At 40.7% G+C, this 21,814-nt stretch overlaps 1 protein-coding gene and 1 long non-coding RNA gene across 2 annotated transcripts; both read right to left on the bottom strand.

Annotated features, from left to right (window-relative positions):
• Positions 1-2,964: 2,964 nt before the first annotated feature.
• Positions 2,965-4,857, bottom strand: LOC128559779 (uncharacterized). Its single transcript, XR_008372634.1, has 3 exons — positions 4,643-4,857; positions 3,667-3,750; positions 2,965-3,276 (listed from the first exon to the last, which is right to left on the bottom strand). It is a non-coding gene; the product is annotated as an uncharacterized LOC128559779 (long non-coding RNA).
• Positions 4,858-5,662: 805 nt separating this feature from the next.
• On the bottom strand, positions 5,663-9,156 carry LOC123560022 (uncharacterized). The gene is made up of 5 exons (XM_053516777.1): positions 9,069-9,156; positions 8,742-8,852; positions 6,872-7,108; positions 6,438-6,512; positions 5,663-5,776 (listed from the first exon to the last, which is right to left on the bottom strand). The coding sequence occupies exons 2-5, from the start codon at positions 8,841-8,843 to the stop codon at positions 5,663-5,665; spliced, it is 528 nt and encodes a 175-aa protein (XP_053372752.1). The 5' UTR covers positions 8,844-8,852; positions 9,069-9,156.
• Between the last annotated feature and the right edge of the window lie 12,658 nt (positions 9,157-21,814).

Raw genomic sequence — 21,814 nt, 5'->3', positions numbered from 1 at the left:
ATTTTACAAAGGAACTGCTCTTCAAACATTTGGACATCATCTTTTTTTAAAAAGTATTCATATCGCAACATCATCTGCTAAGTGAGTAATTTTGATACATAGATTGTAGCATGAATTTCAAGAATTTTCAGCACGCTTGGGAGTGATGTATAGACCAGTAGCAACAAAACAAAACGGTCTATAGACAGAATTGTTTTAAGAGAAAGAACAGCCTATTTTTTAGGCCAAATCCAGACTTCACCATTTTAAGATCTCGGTATTCAATCAGACAGATCGTATTGAGTGTTCGCCAGTCACATATGCAATGACATAAACAGAGACGTATATGACTTTATAAACAGGAATGGCAGCAGTCGAAGACACCAATCTACTCCAAAGCTTTTGGATTTAGGCATTGGACCAACTAGAGGGTCGTCCAGCTGATACCATCTCGTAGTTGCGTTGCAACCCGCCGAATCTCTGCGCTGATAAAACATAAGCAAATGTTGTTCACATCAAAGCATAATTCTAAGCACTGTCACGACCTATATAGTTCACTTCGGATATAGCTCCCCGGAGAGCTGTATTCGAATATGACTCCCTACACGGAAAAATTAAAATACTCTGTCACAGTACTGTTCCGAGTACAAAACATGATTATTTGGAAGAGTATCATTTGGACATACGATTTTCTACATCACTTGGGAGTTAGGTAGGGATTTACAAGCCATTCGCAAGTATGAGCTAGAGAACGAAAGTGCGTAGCCTGTACACATAGTCCCGAAAGCGGTTACAATTAGACCAAGAATCACCAACCTATACAAGAAAAAAAAATAACTGGCAACTGAAGATAGGAAAATGGGTTTAAAGTTTTGTATCTCATTTAAACAGCCACATTTATCACTTTGACCTAAAGACATACTATCCTTAAGTTACTTATCCGAATGTAGATATATATTTTAAACCAGTCACTACCTTTGAACTTTGAACATTTAGTCCTGCTCGCCAAAACATTTTTAGACTGTAGCATTTTAAGTGGTAGGTAGCAGGAGGGGAAACAAAGTTTTATTTCATAGTGAAATATTAATTTCAGCGATTGTTTTCCCACTTTACATGCCGCAGTTCTTCCCAATTCAGTCAGTACCGGACCTTTTCCAAAGTGACAAAAAAATCGCTGAATTTATAGATAGTCTTATTCAGGTCATTTTTTGACAGCTAATATACTGATCATGAGCTAACCCTCCAGTCATTATGCCATCTCAGTGATATTGAAATTACTCCATTTGACGATTGTTGGCTTTTGTTTTAAAAAGTTAAAAACTATTTCAAGAATTCTCTCAGATTCACGAAAAAAGTCAGCTAGTTGCGAAAAAATATAAGGAAAATAATGTGTCATATTGTGTTCGGCGAAATATGCTAACTATTTAAGGGACAGAATAGCTCTTCTTGATTAGTATGTAGATAAGTTCCATTTTAGGACGAAGAAGCTGCTAAAATAAACTAAAAATACCCACTACTTATGACATTTAATTATTCACATAGAAATAGTTCAAAAGTTAGACAGTTAAGTATTTAGTAACAAGTCACTGAAACATTGTTTACGGAAAGACATAATGAAATTTAACATTTCCATGTCAGTGGTTGTTGACAAGTATTCAGTCTTTTTCAACTTTAATACAAAGATTTTCCCGGTTATACACGCTCTGAAAACAACTCTTAAATGATTCCTACTTTGTAGAATGAAATTAATTTTGGCAGCATTTCATTCCAAACGCAAATTAGATCCTTTCAACAGAATGTCCCTTCAAAGTCTAAACAAAGAAGTCTTGGGCTCAGGTATTTTCTCTCCAAGAGGAATACAAATTTAAAAAGTTCTAATTGTCGTTGTTTGTAGCGTTGATCGTCCTCGATATGTTTCACAAGGTGGCCTCGTACCTAATTTTAACAAGTCCTTTAGCATGTTTTATTAATTATGGCCTATTTCCTGGCACATGTGTACCTCTATCTTTTCAATATACCCTCAATTCACGCACTGAATGTGTGTCAAAGTCAATCGATTCATCAATTCCTTCGTCCGTCGCCATTTTCTGATTTTATTTGCTCCCCGGAAGTAGTTTTTATCAATAACGACAACTCACGCAAGGGAAGTAACAACCTTATTGAACAGGACTATATACGGAAAATATAGCTCCGTAGGAGCTATATACAAAAAGGTGCCACGAATATAGCTCCCCGTGGAGCTATATCCGAAGTGAGCTATATAGGGTGTGGCAAATGACGTATAAGAGTTATTCGGTGACTGTGACAAAATCAATAAACCGTGTGTTAGAACCGTGTGTGGAAGCCTTGGACTGAACCCCAACATGGGTATGAGACAGTAAATCAACTTAATGGTCAGGCTGAATTTACAAAGGTACAGAGACAAGGTCACATCTAAAATATTTCAAAGCTGTAGTATTCAAGGAAAGTGGACATGAACAAAAATAGCTGAGAAATACTTGTAACAGTTCCATGTTTTTCTGTTATAAAAATGCAAAAGAGATTAATCGCTCTTGCCCTACTATAGGCCTATATTTACATAATAATTAACAAGCGTATAAAATTTCAAAGCAAAACCCGGAATCTCGGACAGTTTTCATACAAATTGAACCTAAAATATTTCAAAATTGAACTACAATTTTCTGTGTATATTAAAGGTCCTAACGAACGTTATAGTGCTTAGTATTCATACTGGCCTAATTACGACAAAGCAATATATACAGTTTCAAAACTAGAACTCTCTTAGTATTGAAGAAAAGTAGATGTAAACAAATATCTTAAACAATGCCAGCACTGAGCGTAGATTTAAAATCAGACGAACTGATCGTACCATAATTCTGTGATACCGTCCCTCTGGCATACAATTCGTATTGGGTGTAATCTTGTGTTCAAAAACTTATGAAATCAGCCTCTGTGACTGGCAGTGAAAATGAAAACGACAAACAATTAGAAAGAAAGGTCATTTTAGTATGTTAAACATTCTTTCGAAATAAATGAACAGGTAAAGGTAAATAGTGTTGATCAAAATACATGTATATACTTAATGGCATATATATATGATATGATGAATACAAATTCGTTCTTCCACGTTGATTTATCAGACAGTCATATAAATCAAATGTGGTTTATAAAAACTGTTTGTTTGGTAGATCTATGTTTGCTTCATGAAGCACGACCATACTAAACGATTCAGTATTTAATCTCCCTGGATTGTTGTACACCGCAGCAAAACACGCAGGATACGAAAATCAGCAGCGCCTGAAAATGAAAAAAAAATGTATAAACACTCTGATGTCGAATCTGAACATTTGAATTCGTCGCTACACTGCATAATCTTCAACCTGTTACTCCTAGAAACATGCAAACGGCCTTTTAAAGCTATTGAATACATATCTATTTTTCCTTAAAATTGCTACCATCGGTTGAAAATCATTAAAGTTTCTGTCAGCATTAGTCAGCATTAGGAGTTATCGTATCAATAGCACAAAATAATAAATTACTTAATTACAAAAATTTGTCCTAGCCAGCTTTTTCAAACGCTCAGTTTCGCTAAGTTTACATTTAGAGCGTTGCTTCTTATACTGGTGGCGTTCTCCTGCGCTAAATTTCAAATGTTACGGAACGGACAAAGACGTAAGAATAGCGCACCTCTATGGCTACAAGTGTCGCAGATATAATGATAGCCGGTGTCCAGAAATATCTCAGCCACGACACCATTTCATCATAGCAGCTCTGAAATGCAAATCAAACCAACTGAACGTACAGATCCATTGAAAAGAATAGAACTATACATGTGTATTTTTCCGCAAATGCTGTACTCCAAATTTACCTGAGCGATAATGACTAGCAACCTTACCATATAATGCCTACCTGCGCTAAATTATTAAAGATACTTGGATACTTTCAACATATGTGATGTTCATACAAGAGCTTTATATATACTGAAATACTAATGATCAAAGTTGTGATAATATTTTGCAGTGAAATATATGGCTGTGACTAAATACAGAGTTGGTGCGCCCGTGATATATTACAGACTCCGGTATATACCGGATTAACTAAATTTGAACAAAAATACCTTAAATGTATATTTTTTGTAACCATGGTGATTCTAACCCTAACCTTTAGTCAGTATATTATGCACATTATACACTAAATGCGCGCGGACCTGCAAAAAAATGAGTATTTTTGCCGTGCGTTCCATTTGATAGTAATTCCGCGAAAGCGCAGAACGGCTGCACCGACTCTGCAATGAGAAACATTCGAAATATATATAATAGTAAACGAAATCAACACGAGAGACACGAGAGTTCTATGTTAATGTCATGTGTTCGCTTCACTTAAAAGGTAAAATCCACGTCAGCTGTGACCTTCAGCGAGTAAAATGGATATAGTTTGGCTAAAAACATTGAAAATCATAAAATAAAAAGAAAATTTGTTTGTTTTACATGTAACATCGAGATATACTTCACTCATGACACCGTAATTCATATTTTCGCTCATTGACGTGCTACTCGTGAAAATATTGCAAATAATGATAGCGAAATATATCTGATCTTGCACTAAAAGATACAAATATCTTCTATAAGTCTGCTGCAAGGTCCATTGAAAAGAATAGACCTACCCTTTTATTATGTGAAAGAAGAATACGTTCGCAATCAGAATCAGAGTAGGTCTTGTAATCGTCTTCTGTAGCGGCCGAGCAACAACTTCCGGGAACTCGATCCAAAGTACTGTCCCTGTTGTCCCACCAAACTGTCCCGTTGAACGTGTATTCATTCGAAGTAGACGTGATCACATTCAAGCTGCAGCAGTCAAACTGAAAATACAAAACGTTTCATGTATACTGACATAAAAAATAGAATGCAATTACAGTTGAAACTCGATATCTAGAAGTCGCTTTTCTCAAACTTCCGGGTATCTTGAAGACTTTTTCAAGTTCCGTCCCTAAATACCATTTTAAGTTGGACTTCGGTTATCTCGAAGTAAAACGTTCGATCCATTTGAATTCGAGATACAGGGTTCCAATGTGATAATATCTGACAGTATCTGTAGGAACACTAGCCTTCAATAATTTGAATTTTTTTCGCTTGTCCGTTGTCTAGGTCCCTAAGACACACTCGTACTAGAACTCGACAAGCTGTATTCAGTGACTTGATTATACTTTCATGTCAATTCACATTAAATGCACCTTGAATTGAATAACTTAAAATATTATAGAAAACTTTCGTAAGAATACATTATGTGAGCCGCAACCATGAGAAAAACAGAACATAGTGCATTTTGCGACCAAGCATGGATCCAGACCAGCCTGCCATCCGCGCAGTCTGGCAGGATCCCATGCTTGTTCGCTAACGGTTTTCTCTAATTCAATAGACCTTTGAAAAGAACAGCATGAATCCTGACCAACGGCGTGGATGCACAGCTGTCTGAACCCATGAGGATTCACAAACGCAACTATGGTTTTCTCATGTGCGGCTCATGTGATGTTCAAAAGTCTTTAGAAATTACTTCTGACGTATCTTTCATGTGACTTCTTTAGATTTACCACTGTCCTAAATTTATGTGCAAAGCATTTTATTGGCATTGGAATTCTTGTATTTACGTAGAAAGTTAAATAGTTTTTTTCCATTCCTATCAATTCCTAAGTACTTACATCAGATGAAGGGAGGTTCCCAGCCTTTGTTGCATCCGATTGGACTCCTTCATATTGTACAAACAATGTTTGCAGATCGGTTCTCACATCATTTTCTTCAAACTGCGAGAAGAAAAACAAAACTAAACTATGTACACATGTATTCAATATTCTTCTCCGTGTTGTAAAAATTAAGTCTAGAAATTATAATACAGTGATCACAAATAACAGATATAACAATTATTCATCGCAAGTTTACACCACTGTCAGTAGTAAAGAAAGTTAAGTTTTTTTTTATTAAAGTTTCTCTTGTTTTTCTGTTGACGAGTTGTTCCCCTTTTCCTTCCCCAACAGGTGGCAACAACGTTTATATATATAAATGTATAAAGTTCCATACGCATTTTTTAATAAGTAAATCGTTATCCAAACTTTTGGCAAACACATTGGAACACTGGATTTAACAAGAAATAAACGTATTTTATGTTCATAACAACAATGTGAAAGCCACATCATAAACCCTTTAATCTGCGAATTTAAATTTAAAGCCACAGAGTATGCCATGATGCGGAAGACGTAATTAATATAGAAGGAAGTGAAAGGCGGCATCAATATGCAAGGTCTAAACTCTGATTGCACCATACTTCAGTATATCAACTATTACTTTGTAGAATTGAACACCAGTATCACTTCTTTAACAATATCAAGATTCTAAAGCTAAAAGACTTCTTAACGCTTACCTAAGCTTCCAAATGTACTTTTATTAAGTAAAATAGACAAAACCTACCTTGTCTCGCATAACAACCCACATGGCACACGTCAAAATTTGCACAATAAGAAACCACAACACGAAGACCGAGAACTGAAAATGATCAATGCTCTTTTGTGGACATCTATACAATACGTATTAATAAATGGAAAATATTGTGAATAAAAATAAGATTCGATAACAATTTCTCGATTAAATAGACATGTTATTGGCTTAATTCAACTCCAAATCTACAGCTAAAATTTCATCTAGAGTGGTTTCAAGATGTAACTTTTAAAAGTAAAAGTCTACCCGTTGCTTCAGTTGCTCAGTTTTATTTGTTAAAGTAACTCCCATTTAACAGAACTATCAATGGTAAAAAAGATTTGGGTTTTCTCGTCAGCTTTCAAAAAATCATAAATACTAACAAAAGTGGATTTTCCACATGTATGTATTAAATTCATATTACGTACCACTGTCAGGCAAATTCTGTTTCTATGGCCTCTTCCACAACAAGCAAATATTCCAAGAAAGAAAACTACCACACCCACACATATACTGAGCAATGGCAAACTGCCGAGTACATTTCCCACTTTCAGGTTGCCGTTGAACTGCGTTTCATTCAGCAAGGCCTTGATCTCATCTCTGCTTAGAACCTTGTTGAGTACGAGCATCACTATACCAACAGCCGCCAGTCCGAGACCTAGAAGCTAAACAATGTCTCAATTGTCAGAATTAATTGTTACAAGTAAATATGGAAGAAATCAATACTGAAACAGGGTCCGTATTCAGAAACTCAGACCTTGAAATGACAATTGTTTTTCATTTTTTTATCGGATATGGAATTCAATGAGACTTGGCTTTATTATGGCATGTTCAACTGTTATTTGTTGTGCAAAGTTTCAACAATATAATCCTGTTACAAAGGAAGTTTAGGCAAATTGAATTTTAGAGATGTTAAGCCTAAGTTTAAGTTTCAGACTTAACGGACCATGTCCTTCATACTAGAGCGGCTTTTAATACAGACATGCAAACAATTCGCTAGTATCTAAAACGATGTCTAAACCAAGAGTGAGCGGATAAGATAGCACGAAATAATAAACTAAACACTACACAATATTGTTGTTTTTGTTTATAATGTAGCATTCTCCATGTACATCAGTTTCGACTGTATTATGTTTTGAACGTAATGTCATTAACATGTATTACGACAACACTTGTCAATCCCGATTTTGTCGTTTACAACACTTGTAAATCCTGATTTTGTCGTTTTGTACATTTAATGCGAACTGGTCATGCCATTTTTATAATATATAAAGCATTAGGTTGTACACAGTACAAAGCTCATTATTCACTGGATTCTATGCTGACTTTAAGAAAGTGTTTCGCAAACATAACGTAAACTGACTGAACACAAAATATTTCATTTTCAACCAAGTTCATTACAAGCAAACAACATGTGATTTCCGCATATATAGTGGGTTTGTTTGTTTCAGTGTAAGATCAAAATTTCTTTCTCCAGGTGAACATGAGATGCAATATTTTCACGAGTGGCATAGACTAAGAGTACATGTTTATGAGTGATAGTTGTATGATCTTGCATGCAAAATTAACAAATTTTCTATTTGTTTTTATGTTTGTTTGGGGTTTATAACGCCATTTTTGAACAGTACTTCTGTTATGTAACGACGGGCAGTTAGTTTATACTAATTTATTTATTCTCGATTGCCAAACAAGTTCTTACAACTTATATTAATGGCTCTCGAGACTCATTCCAGATGGAACTCCACCTCTACAGAGCAAGATGGGAGGCAATGTGGAATAAAAGTGTCTTGCCTAACGACACACCCACCAAGCAGTTGGCCGGATCGAACCTGCTGGACCCTTCGATCTCAAGGCGGACGCGCTACCACTGCGCTACGGCGGCTCCACGGGCAGTTAACCTAACCAGAGTTTCTGAACTCTGTACCAGTGCAAATATGTTCTCGGCAAGTTAACTGCCAACTTCCCCACATGAATCAGCGGTGGAGGACGAATGATTTCAGACACGATGCTTTTTTATTAAATCGACACGGAGAACATACGCCTTGCCCAAAGATCGAACTCTTGACCCCGCGATCCGTAGACCTGCGCTCTTCCTATCGAGTTTAGCGGGCGGGCTTTAGTCCTTTATGCCCTTCAGTTAGTTTTAATCGAACTGTGTATATGATGATTCTCAAAATGTAACTATCACATACATTACACCATAGTAAGTGTAATAATAGAAATGAAAATTATAGAATAAAAGAAGAAATAATGGACGGACAGACACTGAATAAACTACACAGTCCACAAGATACAAACCATGAACAATGTGGTCAACAGAATGAGGAGACAGTTTGACCATCTTCCGTACCAAGGCAATTTCTTGGGTTTTTTCGGCCCTATATGCTGAGCGTAAAACATGTTGAATGCCTGCAACAGTAGAAACAATAGTGTTTTATGACATTAAAAGTTTTAGATGTTTATCTCATTTACGAAAACAGGTTTATAACTGTAATACAGACATATTGTACATTATTATTATTATTATTATTTTATTATTATTATTATTATTATTATTGCTAAAATAATATTTTATCATGATACAGGTCTTTTAAAATAGCCCTTACGTAAAAATGAAATATTTACCTTAACCGAAGAGTCCTAAACATAAACGGTAAAAGAATACTTGTATTAATTCATTAACCATGTCATTGTTTTTTTGAATAAATGTGTTAAGTCAACCACTTAAGACAAATATACTTACTATATATTTGATAAAAAAGACAATCGACCCGTCTTTTACATTACACACAAAACAAAGTGTAAGTGTTATTTTATATACCCGTGTTGCAATGCGAAAAGTCACAGAACCCATCCATCGAACAAATTAAATCGAACTGAAAAAAGTAGTTAAATACAGAGTGTTATTTTAATCAGCAATTTAGCGCAGGCTTATAAGCCTCTTAAGAATTAAATATGATTTTAGCTTTTTAATAATGTATTTCAGGATAGCTAACTTAAGTTACAGTCGTTCCCGTAGTGTCTGAAAATTAGGCATTTTTCATGTGTCGAACGTATTCATATTTGTCTTGTGTGTGTTTTTCGGTTTAACTGTCTTTTTTCAACATTTTTTCAGTCATGTAAACGACGGTGTCTACTTGTAGCAGTGTGCAAAATGTCCAACTTTATAGTGCTGCTTCACTAGAATATGAAGCCGTAGACACGTGCATGAAACCCCACCCAGTCAATTATACTGACACCGTACCGGGCCGACCAGTCCTAGCATTAATGCCTCTTAATGCTGAGTCGCCAAGCGAGGAAGCTACTAGAAAAACATTTTTAACGTCTTTGGTATGCGCGGTCGGGATCGAACCCACGACCCTCCCGCACACGAAGCCGACGCTCTACCAGGATACCGAGGCGGTTGTAAACTGGGGCATGTTCCGCCATAGAACTGCGAAATTGTGTGAAACGTGTATGTTCTGAATTTTCATACCCAGTGTAGTAATGAAAAGAAACTTATTCCTATACAAACTCGTACAAGCGTGAAGTACAACCTCTCTATACGAAAACTACGGAATTTCGTTAGGGGCATCGCCTTCAGATCTGACACGCGATACTCGATATACTGAATGAACGCAAAAACACAAACTACGAGAAAAGAACAACGCGATGCTACGATGATGATCAGTGATATTAAGATAATGACAACGCGATAATTCTAATAGTACATGATGAAAAGCGATAAACTAATCGTTTTTCACCATCGCACAGTCTGTTTTCACCATCGTAATAACGGACATCGAGTTTTCATTATCGTAGTATCGTGATTTCGCAATTTCATTATCGCACTATTACGTTACCATTATCGTACAGTCGCGAACTATCACCATCGTACTGTCGCGTTATCATAATCGTACTGTCGCGTTATAATAGTCGTACTGTCGCGTTATCATAATCGTACTGTCGCGTTATCATCATCGTACTGTCGCGTTATCACCATCGTTCTATCGCGTTATCATCATCGTACTGTTGTGGCACTGTCGCGTTATCACCACCGTACTGTTGCGTTATCACCACCGTACTGCCGAGTTACCACCATCGTACTATCGCGTTATCAACATCGTAATGTCGCGTTATCATCATCGTACTATCGCGTTATCACCATCGTACTGTCGCGTTATCACCACCGTAATGATGCAATATCACCATCGTACTGTCGAGTTATCACCATCGTACTGTCGCGTTATCACCACCGTAATGTTGCATTATCACCATCGTACTGTCGAGTTATCTCCATTGTACTATCGCTTATCATCATCGTACTATTTGGTAGATGACATTGATGAAGATCGACAGCTGATTTATTGATAACGCTCTTGTTAGAATACGACTAAATATTCGAAATGATAAATGAGGCCTGAACTTTGAAAACCTGACATAATCTTCGAGCTATTATTATAGTAACATGGTTAGTAACTGAATAGATTCTGGGGTGGAAAAAGTACGACAGCAGCACAAGGTCACCAGTCAAGGCCGAAGGTTCGAACCTTTGATTTCATGCCTGCTCCTTCAGTGTACGTGATTGACATGTTCTCCTTCCCAAGACAAAGTGCAGAACTTGTGTGCCGACTACGGGGACTCAAGGTCAAGGTCATCATTGCAAGTCAAAGGTTTAAACCTTTGGATTTCGTGTCTGCTCTATTTCTCGAACGAAACGTTATGATAATTCTAGCGCAATTATTTTACCTTTTTTCGTGATGAGATTATTAATACGAACTTCTTTTAAGGGCAAAGTATGTCTTAATGTGGAACGTGAACGGACATTTCGAAATTTTGAAGCAAGTATATCCGCCTGTATTAAGGAAGAAAAAAAGGAGCAGCATTTGTGATTTATTCTGTAATACTGCAGTAATGTGTGCATTAAAATGACACCATTAAGTTAGATCTTTGGCAACACCTCTATCATAAAAGATGTTTAAACCTGTACCCGTCATTCTTGTAAATCAATGAAATTTGGACTTTTTTCAAATGCTATACATGCAATTCACTCGTTTGTGCACTTCAATATGATATGCTTGTTAGAAAAAAAGTAGTTCACAGACATTAAAAGTCTTTTTTGCTACAGAAAATACACTGCTTCATTCAAATCTGCTTCCAAAAATTGATAACTCATAAAATGCATGGATATAGGATTCGCCAAATATTCGCATCTGCTTTTTACAGCTACGTGCATGCATACAACTTCCAGTAATTAAAACATTACTATCAATACGCATTGAACAAAGGTACTCCAAATATATATAAATAATCAACGGGACATTTTTCGAATATGTTCAAAGACCACCGTGGGTTTCGGACATACCTATATTAACATTCACCATACATTTGGAATGGAAAGCAGAGGGGTCTCCGTGGCCGAGTGGTTAAGGTCGCTAAAATGGTCATTTCTGCACAGGTCGGGACCTGTGAGCAAATCGAGTTTTCGGACGAATTTGGGGACAAGGATTTTTTGCTTGCATTTCATGCTAGGACAGTCCAAGAAGCCCAAGCAGTGAGCTACTTTGGAAAATACTAGCGAAATGCACGAAACGTACCCTTAAAATCTTCCCCGCACTGTCCTACTTTAAAAATACGCAGCGAAACGCCCGAAACCGGACCCTTTCAAAATCGTCATTTCTCTCCAGGATCGTACCTGCGGAAAATTTCGAGTTTTGGGTTGAATTTTTAGGACCCGGATATTTGCATGCAATTCATCTAGGATGGTTCCTAGAAGACCAAGCACTGACCACTTAATAAATACGCAGCGAAACGGCCCGAAACCGACCCTTCAAATCGGCCTTTCTCTCCAGGTCGGACCTGCGGAAAATTCGAGTTTGGGGTGATTTTAGGACCCGGATATTTTGCATCAATCATGCTAGGATTGGTCCCTAGATGACCAAGCAACTGACCTACTTTAAAAAATACGCAGCGAACCGGCCCGAAACCGGACCCTCCAAAATCGTCATTTCTCTCCAAGGTCGGGCCTGCGGAAAATTCGAGTTGGGGTGAATTTAAGAACCCGCTATTTTTGCATGCCCTTCATGGCTAGGATGTCCTAGATGACCAAGGCCTGACTACTTAAAAAAATACGCAGCGAAACGGCCCGAAACCGGACCCTTCAAAATCGTCATTTCTCTCCAGGTCGGGACCTGCGGAAAATTCGAGTTTTGGGGTGAATTTTAGGACCCGGATATTTTGCATGCAATTCATGCAAGCTAGGATGGTCCTAGATACCAAGCACAGACCCTACTTTAAAAAATACGCAGCGAAACGGCCCGAAACCTGACCCTCAAATCGTCAATTCTCTCCAGTTCGGACCTGCGAAAATTCCGAGTTTTGGGTGAATTGTAGGACCCGATATTATGCATGCAATTCATGCTAGGATGTCCTAGATGACCAAGCACTGGACCTACATTAAAAAATACGCAGCGAACGGCCGAAACCGGACCCTGTCAAAATCGTCATTTCTCCTCCAGGTCGGACCTGCGGAAAATCGATTTCGGGTGATTTTAGACACGGGTATTTGCATGCAATTCAATCCTGCTATGATGGTCCTAGATGACAAGACAACTGGACCTACTTTAAAAAATTCGCAGCGAAACGGCCGAACCGACCCTTCAAAATCTCATTTCTCTCCAGGTCACCTGCGAAAATTTCGAGTTTTGGGTAATTTTAGGACCCGATATTTGCATGCAATTCATGCTAGGAGGCTAATACCAACATGGACCTACTTTAAAAATACGCAGCGAAACGGGCCCGAAACCGGAACCCTTCAAATCGTCATTTCTCTCCAGTTCGGGACCCTGCGGAAAATTCGAGTTTTGGGTGAAGTTAAGGACCCGGATATTTTGCATGCAATGCATGCTAATGGTTCCTAGATGACCAAGCACTGACCTACTTTAAAAAATATACGCAGCGAACGGCCCGAAAACCACCTCTATTCTCTGTCTCTCCAGGTCCCGGGTAAAAAAAAAGGGAAAACAACCCCCCCCCCCCCCTGCGGAAAATTCGAGTTTTGGGTGAATTTTAGGACCCGGATATTTGCATGCAATTCATGCTAGGATGGTCCCTAGAATTACCAAGAGCCTGACCTACTTTAAAAAATACGCAGCGAAACGGCCCGAAACCGACCCTTCAAAATCGTCATTCTCTCCAGGTCGGGACCTGCGGAAAATTCGAGTTTTGGGGTGAATTTTAGGACCCGGATATTTTGCATGCAATTCATGCTAGGATGGTCCTAGATGACCAAGCACTGACCTAACCTTTAAAAAAACGCACCGAAACCGGCCCGAAACCGACCCTTCAAAAACGTCTTATCTCTCCAGTTCAGCGGGACCTGCGGAAAATTCGAGTTTTGGGGTGAATTATGACCCGGAGATTTTGCATCAATTCCATCTAGGATGGTCCTAGATGACCAAGCACTGACCTACCCTTTGTTTAAAAAATACGCAGCGAAACGGACCGAAACCCGACCCTACAAAATCGTCATTTCTCTCCGGTCGGGACCTGCGGAAAATCGAGTTTGGTGAATTTTAGGACCCGGATATTTTGCATGCAATTCTGCTAGATGGTTCCTAGACTGACCAAGCATCTGACCTACTTTAAAAATACGCGCAGCGAAACGGCCCGAAACCGGACCCTTCAAATCGTCATTTCTCCTCCAGGTCGGGACCTGCGGAAAATTCGAGTTTGGGTGAATTTAGGACCCGATATTTTCATGCAATTCATGCTAGGAGGACTAGATGACCCAAGAACTGACCAACTTTAAAAAATACGAAGCGAACGGCCCGAAACCGGACCTTCAAAGCCGTCATTTCCTCCAGGTCGGGACCTGCGAAAATTCCGAGTTTTGGGGTACATTTAGCACCCGGATAATTTAGCATTGCAATTCCATGCTAGGATGGTCCCTAGATAGACCAAGCACTGACCTACATAAAAAATACCAGCGAAACGCCGAAACCGACCCGTCAAAATCGTCATTGCTCTCCAGGTCGGGAACCTGCGGAAAATTCGAGTTTTGGGTGAAGTTTAGGACCCGATATTTGCCATGCAATTCATGCTAGATGTCCTAGATGAAACTCAAGCACTGACCTACTTTAAAAAGATACGCAGCGAAACGCCCGAAACCGACCCTTCAAAAATCGTCATTTCTCTCCAGTCGGACCGCGGAAAAATTCGAGTTGGGTGAATTTTAAGGACCCGAAATTTTCATGCATTTCATGCCTAGGATGGTCCTAGATTGACAAGCACTGACCTACATTAAACAATACGCAGCGAAACGTCCGAAACCGACCCTTCAAAATCGTCATTTTCTCTCCAGTCGGACTGCGGAAAATCTGAGTTTTGGGGTGAATTTTATACCCGGATATTTTGCAAGCAATTCATGCTAGATGGTCCTATATACCAAGCACTGACCAACTTTAAAAAATACGCAGCGAAACGGCACCGAAACCGACCCTTTCAAAATCGTCATTTCTCTCCAGGTCGGGACCTGCGGAAAATACGAGTTTTGGGTGAATTTTTAGGACCCGGATATTTTGCATGCAATTCATGCTAGGATGGTCCTAATGACCAAGCACTGACCTACTTTACAAAATACCGCAGCCGAAACGGCCCGAAACCTGGTCCCTTCAAAATCGTCATTTCTCTCCAGGACGGGACCTGCGAAAATTCGAGTTTTGTTTGGAATTTTAGGACCCATATTTTGCATGCAATTCCATCTAGAAACCTAGATACCAACCTTGACCTCTCTTTAAAAAATACGCAGGCTAAACGGCCCGAAACCGGACCCTTCAAAATCGTCAATTCTCTCCAGATCGAACCGGCGAAAATTCGAGTTTTGGGGTGAATTATTAGGACTCCGGATATTTTGCATGCATTCATGCTAGATGGTCCTATATGCCGCAAGCACGATCCATACTTTTAAAAATACCAGCGAAACGGCGCCGAAACCGGACCCTTCAAAATCGTCATTTCTCTCCAGTCGGGACCTGCGAAAATTCGAGTTTTGTGGGTAATTTATGACCGATATTTTGCATGCAATTCATGCTAGGATGGTCTAGATGACCAAGCACTGACCTACTTTAAAAAATACGCAGCGAAACGGCCCGAAACCGGACCCTTCAAAATCGTCATTTCTCTCCAGGTCGGGACCTGCGGAAAATTCGAGTTTTGGGGTGAATTTTAGGACCCGGATATTTTGCATGCAATTCATGCTAGGATGGTCCTAGATGACCAAGCACTGACCTACTTTAAAAAATACGCAGCGAAACGGCCCGAAACCGGACCCTTCAAAATCGTCATTTCTCTCCAGGTCGGGACCTGCGGAAAATTCGAGTTTTGGGGTGAATTTTAGGACCCGGATATTTTGCATGCAATTCATGCTAGGATGGTCCAAGATGACCAAGCACTGACCTACTTTAAAAAATAACGCAGCGACACGGCCCAAAAACCGAAACCGACCCTTCTAAATGTCATTTCTCTCCAGGTCGGACCTGCGGAATTCGAGTTTTTGGGGTGAATTTAGACCCGGATATTTTGCATGGCAATTCAGCAAGATGCCTAGATGACCAAGCACTGACCTACCTTTAAAAAATAACGCTGCGAAATCGCCCGAAACGGGACCCTTTCACAATCGTCATACTCTCCAGTCGGGACCTGCGGAAAATTCGAGTTTTGGGTTGAATTTTAGGATCCCGGATATTTTTGCATGCAATTCAAGCTAGGAGGGTCCTAGATGACCAAGCACTGACCTACTTTAAAAAATACGCAGCGAAACGGCCGCGAAACCAGGACCCTTCAAAAATCGACCATTTCTCACCGTCGGGAACCTCGAAAATTCGAGTTTTGGGAGAATTTTTAGGACCCGGAATATTTTGCATGCAAATCATGCTAGATGGTCCCTAGATGACAAGCTCTGACCACTTTAAAAAATACGCAGCGAACGGCCCGAACCGTACCCTTCAAAATCGTCATTTTCTCTCTCAGTCGGACCTGCGGAAAATTCGAGTTTTGGTTGAATTTTAGACCGGATATTTTGCATGCAATACAATGCTAGGCTGGTCCTAGTGACCAAGCACTGACCTACTTTAAAAAATACGCAGCGAAAACGGCCCGAAAACCGACCCTGTCAAAATCGTCATTTCTCTCCAGGTCGGAAACTTCGAAAATATTCGAGTTTTTGGGTGAATTTTAGACCTCTGATATTTTTGCAATGCAATCATGCTAGTATGGTCCTAGATGACCAACATGACCTACTTAAAAAATACGCACGAAACGGCCCGAAACGACCCTTCAAAATCGACATTTCTCTCTCAGGTCGGACCTGCGGAAAATTCTAGTTTTGGGGTGAATTTTAGGACCCGATATTTTGCATGCATTTCATGCTAGGATTGGTCCTAGATGACCAAGCACTGACCTACTTTAAAAAATATCAGCGTGTGAAACGTCCCGAAAACCGGACCCTTCAAAATCGTCATTTCTCTCCGTCGGGACCTCGGAAAATTCGAGTTTTGGGGTGAATTTTAGACCGGATATTTTGCATGCAATTCATGCTAGGATGTCCCTAGATAACCAGCACTTGACCTCCTTTAAAAAATACGCACGAAACGGCCCGAAACCGGACCCTACAAAAAAATCTCATTTCCTCTCCAGCGGGACTGCGGAAAATTCGAGTTTTGGTGAATTTAGACCCGGAAATTTTGCATGCAATACAGCTAGGATGGTCTAGATGACCAACACTGACCAACTTTAAAAAATACGCAGCGAAACGCCCGAACCGGACCCCTTCAAAATCGTCATTTCTCTCCAGGTCGGACCTGCTGAAATTCGAGTTTTGGGTAACTTAGGACCCGGATGTTTGCATCAACTCAAGCTAGGATGGTCCTAGATGACCAAGCACTGACCTACGTTAAAAAATACGCAGTCGAAAACGGCCCAAACCGGACCCTTCATAAATCGTCATTTCTCTCCAGGTCGGAACCTGCGGAAAATTCAGTTTTGGGTGAATTTTTAGGACCCGATATGTTGCATGCAATTCATGCTATGGGGGGGGGGTGGGGGGATTGTCCCTAATGACAAGCACTGACCTACATATAAAAATACCAGCGAACGGCCCGAAACCGGACCCTTCAAAATCGTCATTTCTCTCCAGGTGGGACCTGCGGAAAATTCGAGTTTTGGGGTGAATTTTAGGACCCGGATATTTTGCATGCAATTCATGCTAGGATGGTCCTAGATGACCAAGCACTGGAACCTACTTTAAAAACATACGCAGCGAAACGGCCCGAAAACGAACCCTTCAAAATCCGTCATTTCTCTCCAGGTCGGGACCTGCGGAAAAAATTCGATTTTGGTGAATTTAGGAACCCGATATTTTGCATGCAATTCAAGCTAGGATGTCCTAGATGACAAGCACTGACCTAACTTTTAAAAATACGCAGCGAAACGGCCCAAACCGAACCCTTTCAAATCGTCATTTCTCTCCAGGTCGGGACTCGGAAAATTCGAGTTTTGGGGTGAAATTTTAGGACCCGATATTTTTGCATGCAATTCATGCTAGATGGGTCCTAGATGACCAAGCACTGACCTACTTTTAAAAAAAACCAGCGAAACGGCCCGAAACCGACCCTCAAAATCGTCATTTCTCTCCGGTCGGGACCTGCGGAAAATTCACGAGTTTTGGGGTAATTTAGGACCCGGATATTTTTTGCATGCAATTCATGCCTAGGATGGGTCCTAGATGACCATGCACTGAGGCCTACTAAAAAATACGCACGAAACGGCCGAAACCGACCCTTCAAAATCGTCATTTCTCTCCAGGAACCGGACCTTGCGGAAAATTCGAGTTTTGGGGTGAATTTTAGGACCCGGATATTTTGCATGCTAATCAGCTAGATTCCTAATGACCAAGCCAAGCACTGACCCTACTTTAAAAAATACCAGCGAAACGGACCGAAACCGGACCCTTCAAAATCGTCATTTCTCTCCAGGTCGGGACTCTGCGGGAAAATTCGAGTTTTTGGGTAATTTTAGGGACCCGGATATTTTGCAATGCACTTCATGCTAGGATGGACCTAGATGAACAAGCACTGACCTACTTTTAAAAAATACGCAGCGAAACGGCCCAAACCGACCCTTCCAAAATCGACATTTCTCTCCCGGGTCGGGACCTGCGGAAAAATTCGAGTTTTTGGGTGAATTTTAGGACCCGGATATTTTGCATGCAATACATGCTGGATGGTCCTAGATGAAACCAAGCCGGAACCTACTATAAAAAATACGCAGCGAAACGGCCCGAAACCGGACCCTCAAAATCGTCGCATTTCTCATCCAGTGGGACCTGCGAAAATTCGAGTTTTGGGGTGAATTTTAGGACCCGGATATTTTGCAAGCAATTCATGCTAGCATGGTCCTATATGAACAAGCACTGACACTACTTTAAAAAAATACGCAGCGAAACGCCCGAAACCGACCCTTCAAAATCCGTTTCATTAGCTTCTCCAGGTCGGACTGCGAAAATTCGAGTTTTGGTGAATTTTAAGGACCCGGATATTTTCATGCAATTCATCAAGGATGGTCCTAGATACCAAGCCCATGACTCTACATTAAAAAATACGCAGCGAAACGGCCCGAAACCTGACCCTTCAAAATCGCATTTCTCTCCAGGTCGGGGACCTGCGGAAAATTCGAGTTTTGGGTGAATTTTAGGACCCGGATATTTTGCATGCAATTCATGCTAGGATTCCTAGATGACCAACACTGACCTACTTTAATAAAATCCGCACGAAACGGCCCGAAACCGGACCCTTCAAATCCGTCAATTCTCTCCAGTCGGGACCTGCGAAAATTCGAGGTTTTGGGTGAATTTTAGGACCCCGGATATTTTGCATGCAATTCATGCCTTAAGATGGTCCCAAGATGACCAAGCACTGACCAACTTTACAAAATTATTATTTAAACTCAGCGAAACGGCGGACGGCCCGAAACCGGACCCTTCAAAATCGTCATTTCTCCTCCAGTCGGGACCTGCGGAAATTCGAGTTATTTGGGTAAATTTAAGGACCCGGCTATTATTGCATCAAAACAAGCTAGATAGGTCCTAGATGACTAAGCACTGAACCTACTTAAAAATACCAGCGAAAACGGCCGAAACCGGACACCTTCAAAATCGTCATTTCTCTCCAGGTCCGGACCTGCGGACAAATTCGAGTTATGTGAATTTTAGACCCGATATTTTGCATGCAATTCATAGCTAGAAGGTCCTAAATGACCAAGCACAGACCTACTTTAAAAAATACGCAGCGAAACGCCCGAAACCGGCCCTTCAAATCGTCATTTCTCTCCAGTCGGACCTGCGGAAAAATACGAGTTTTGGGGTGAATTTAGGACCCCGGATATTGCATGCAATTCAAGCTAGGATGGTCCTAGAAACCAAGCACTGACCTACTTTAAAAAATACGCATTCGAAACGGCCCGAAACCGGACCCTCAAAAACGTCATTTCTCTCCAGGTCGGGACCTGCGGAAAAATCGAGTTTTGGGGTGATTTTAGGACCCTGATATTTTTCATGCAATTCATGCTAGGATGGTCCTAGATTGACCAAGCACTGACCCTGACCTTACTTAAAAAATACGCAGCGAAACGGCCCTAAACCGGACCCTTCAAAATCGTCATTCTCTCCAGGTCGGGACTGCGGAAAATTCGAGTTTTGGGTGAAGTTTTAAGGACCCGGATATTTTGCATGCAATTCAGCTAGGATGGGTCCCAGATGACTCAAGCACAGACCTACATTAAAAAATACGCAGCGAAAACGGCCCAAACCGGACCCCTTCAAAAACGTCATTTACTCTCCAGGTCGGGACTGCGGAAAATCGAGTTTTGGGTGAATTTTTAGGACCCGGATATTTTGCATGCAATTCATGCTAGGATGGTCCTAGAATGACCAAGCACTGACCAACTTTTAAAAAAAACGCAGCGAAACTGCCGCGAAACCGACCCATCCTCAAATCAGTCAATTCTCTCCAGGTCGGGTACCTGCGGAAAATTCGAGTTTTGGGGTGAATTTTAGGACCGGATATTTTGCATATGCAATCATGCTAGGATGGTCCTAGATGGACCAAGCACTGACCGACTTTAAAAAATACGCCGCGAAACGGTCCGAAACCGACCCTATTCAAATCGTCATTCTCTCCAGGTCGGGACCTGCGGAAAATTCCGGGTTTTGGGTGAATTTTAGGTCCCGAATTTTGCATGCAATTCATGCTAGGATGGTCCTAGGATGACTCCAAGCAGGACCTACTTTAAAAAATACGGCAGCGAACGGCCCGAAACCGACCCTTCAACATCGTCATTTCTCTTACCAGGTCGGGACTGCGGAAATTCGAGTTTTTGGGGGTGAATTTTAGGACCCGGATATTTTGCATGCAATTCATGCTAGATGGTCCTAGAATGACCAAAGCACTGACCTACTTTAAAAAAAATACGCAGCGAAACGGCGCCACGAAACCGACCCTATCAAAATCGTCCCAATTCTCTACAGGTCGGACCTGCGGAAAATTCGAGTTTGGGTGAAATTTTAGACCCGGATATTTTGCATGCAATTCATGCTAGATGGTCCCAGCTGACCAAGCACTTGACCTACATTAAAAAATACGCACGAACGGCCCGAACCGGACCCTTCAAAATCGACATTTCTCTCCAGGTCGGACCTGCGGAAATTCGAGTTTGGGTAATTTTGGACCCGGATATTTTTTGCATGCAATTCTGCTAGATGGTCCCCTAGATGACCAAGCACTGACCTACTTTAAAAAATACGCAGCGAAACGGCCCGAAACCGGACCCTTCAAAATCGTCATTTCTCTCCAGGTCGGGACCTGCGGAAAATTCGAGTTTTGGGGTGAATTTTAGGACCCGGATATTTTGCATGCAATTCATGCTAGGATGGTCCTAGATGACCAAGCACTGACCTACTTTAAAAAATAACGCGCGAAACGCCCGAAACCGGACCCTTCAAAATCGTCATTCTCTCCAGTCCACATGCGGAAAATCGAGTTTTGGGTGAATTTTAGGACCCCTATATTTTGCATGCAATATCATGCTAGGATGGTCCTAGAATGACCAAGCACTGAGCCTACTTTTAAAAAAATACGCACGAAACGGCTCCGAAACCGGACCCTTCAAAATCGTCATTTTCTCTCCAGTCGGGACCGCGAAAATTTCGAGTTTTGGGGGTGAATTTATAGACCCGATATTTTGCAAGCAATTCATGCTATGATGGACCTAGATGACCCAAGCCTGACCTACTTTGAAAAATAACGCAGCGAAACGGCCCGAAACCGGACCCTTCAAAA

The sequence above is a fragment of the Mercenaria mercenaria genome, chromosome 10 (genome assembly GCF_021730395.1).
Source record: "Mercenaria mercenaria strain notata chromosome 10, MADL_Memer_1, whole genome shotgun sequence".
In the NCBI taxonomy this organism is placed as follows: domain Eukaryota; kingdom Metazoa; phylum Mollusca; class Bivalvia; order Venerida; family Veneridae; genus Mercenaria; species Mercenaria mercenaria.
This window is presented reverse-complemented; position numbering and strand designations above follow the sequence as displayed.

Coding starts and splice junctions, on each gene's coding strand:
- LOC123560022 (XM_053516777.1), bottom strand. CDS start 8,843: ATGTTTTACGCTCAGCATATAGGGCCGAAAAAACCCAAGAAATTGCCT. Junction 7,109..8,741: donor TGTTGACCACATTGTTCATG/GTTTGTATCTTG, acceptor GACATTGTTTAG/CTTCTAGGTCTCGGACTGGC. Junction 5,777..6,437: donor GGGTTGTTATGCGAGACAAG/GTAGGTTTTGTC, acceptor TTCTTCTCGCAG/TTTGAAGAAAATGATGTGAG.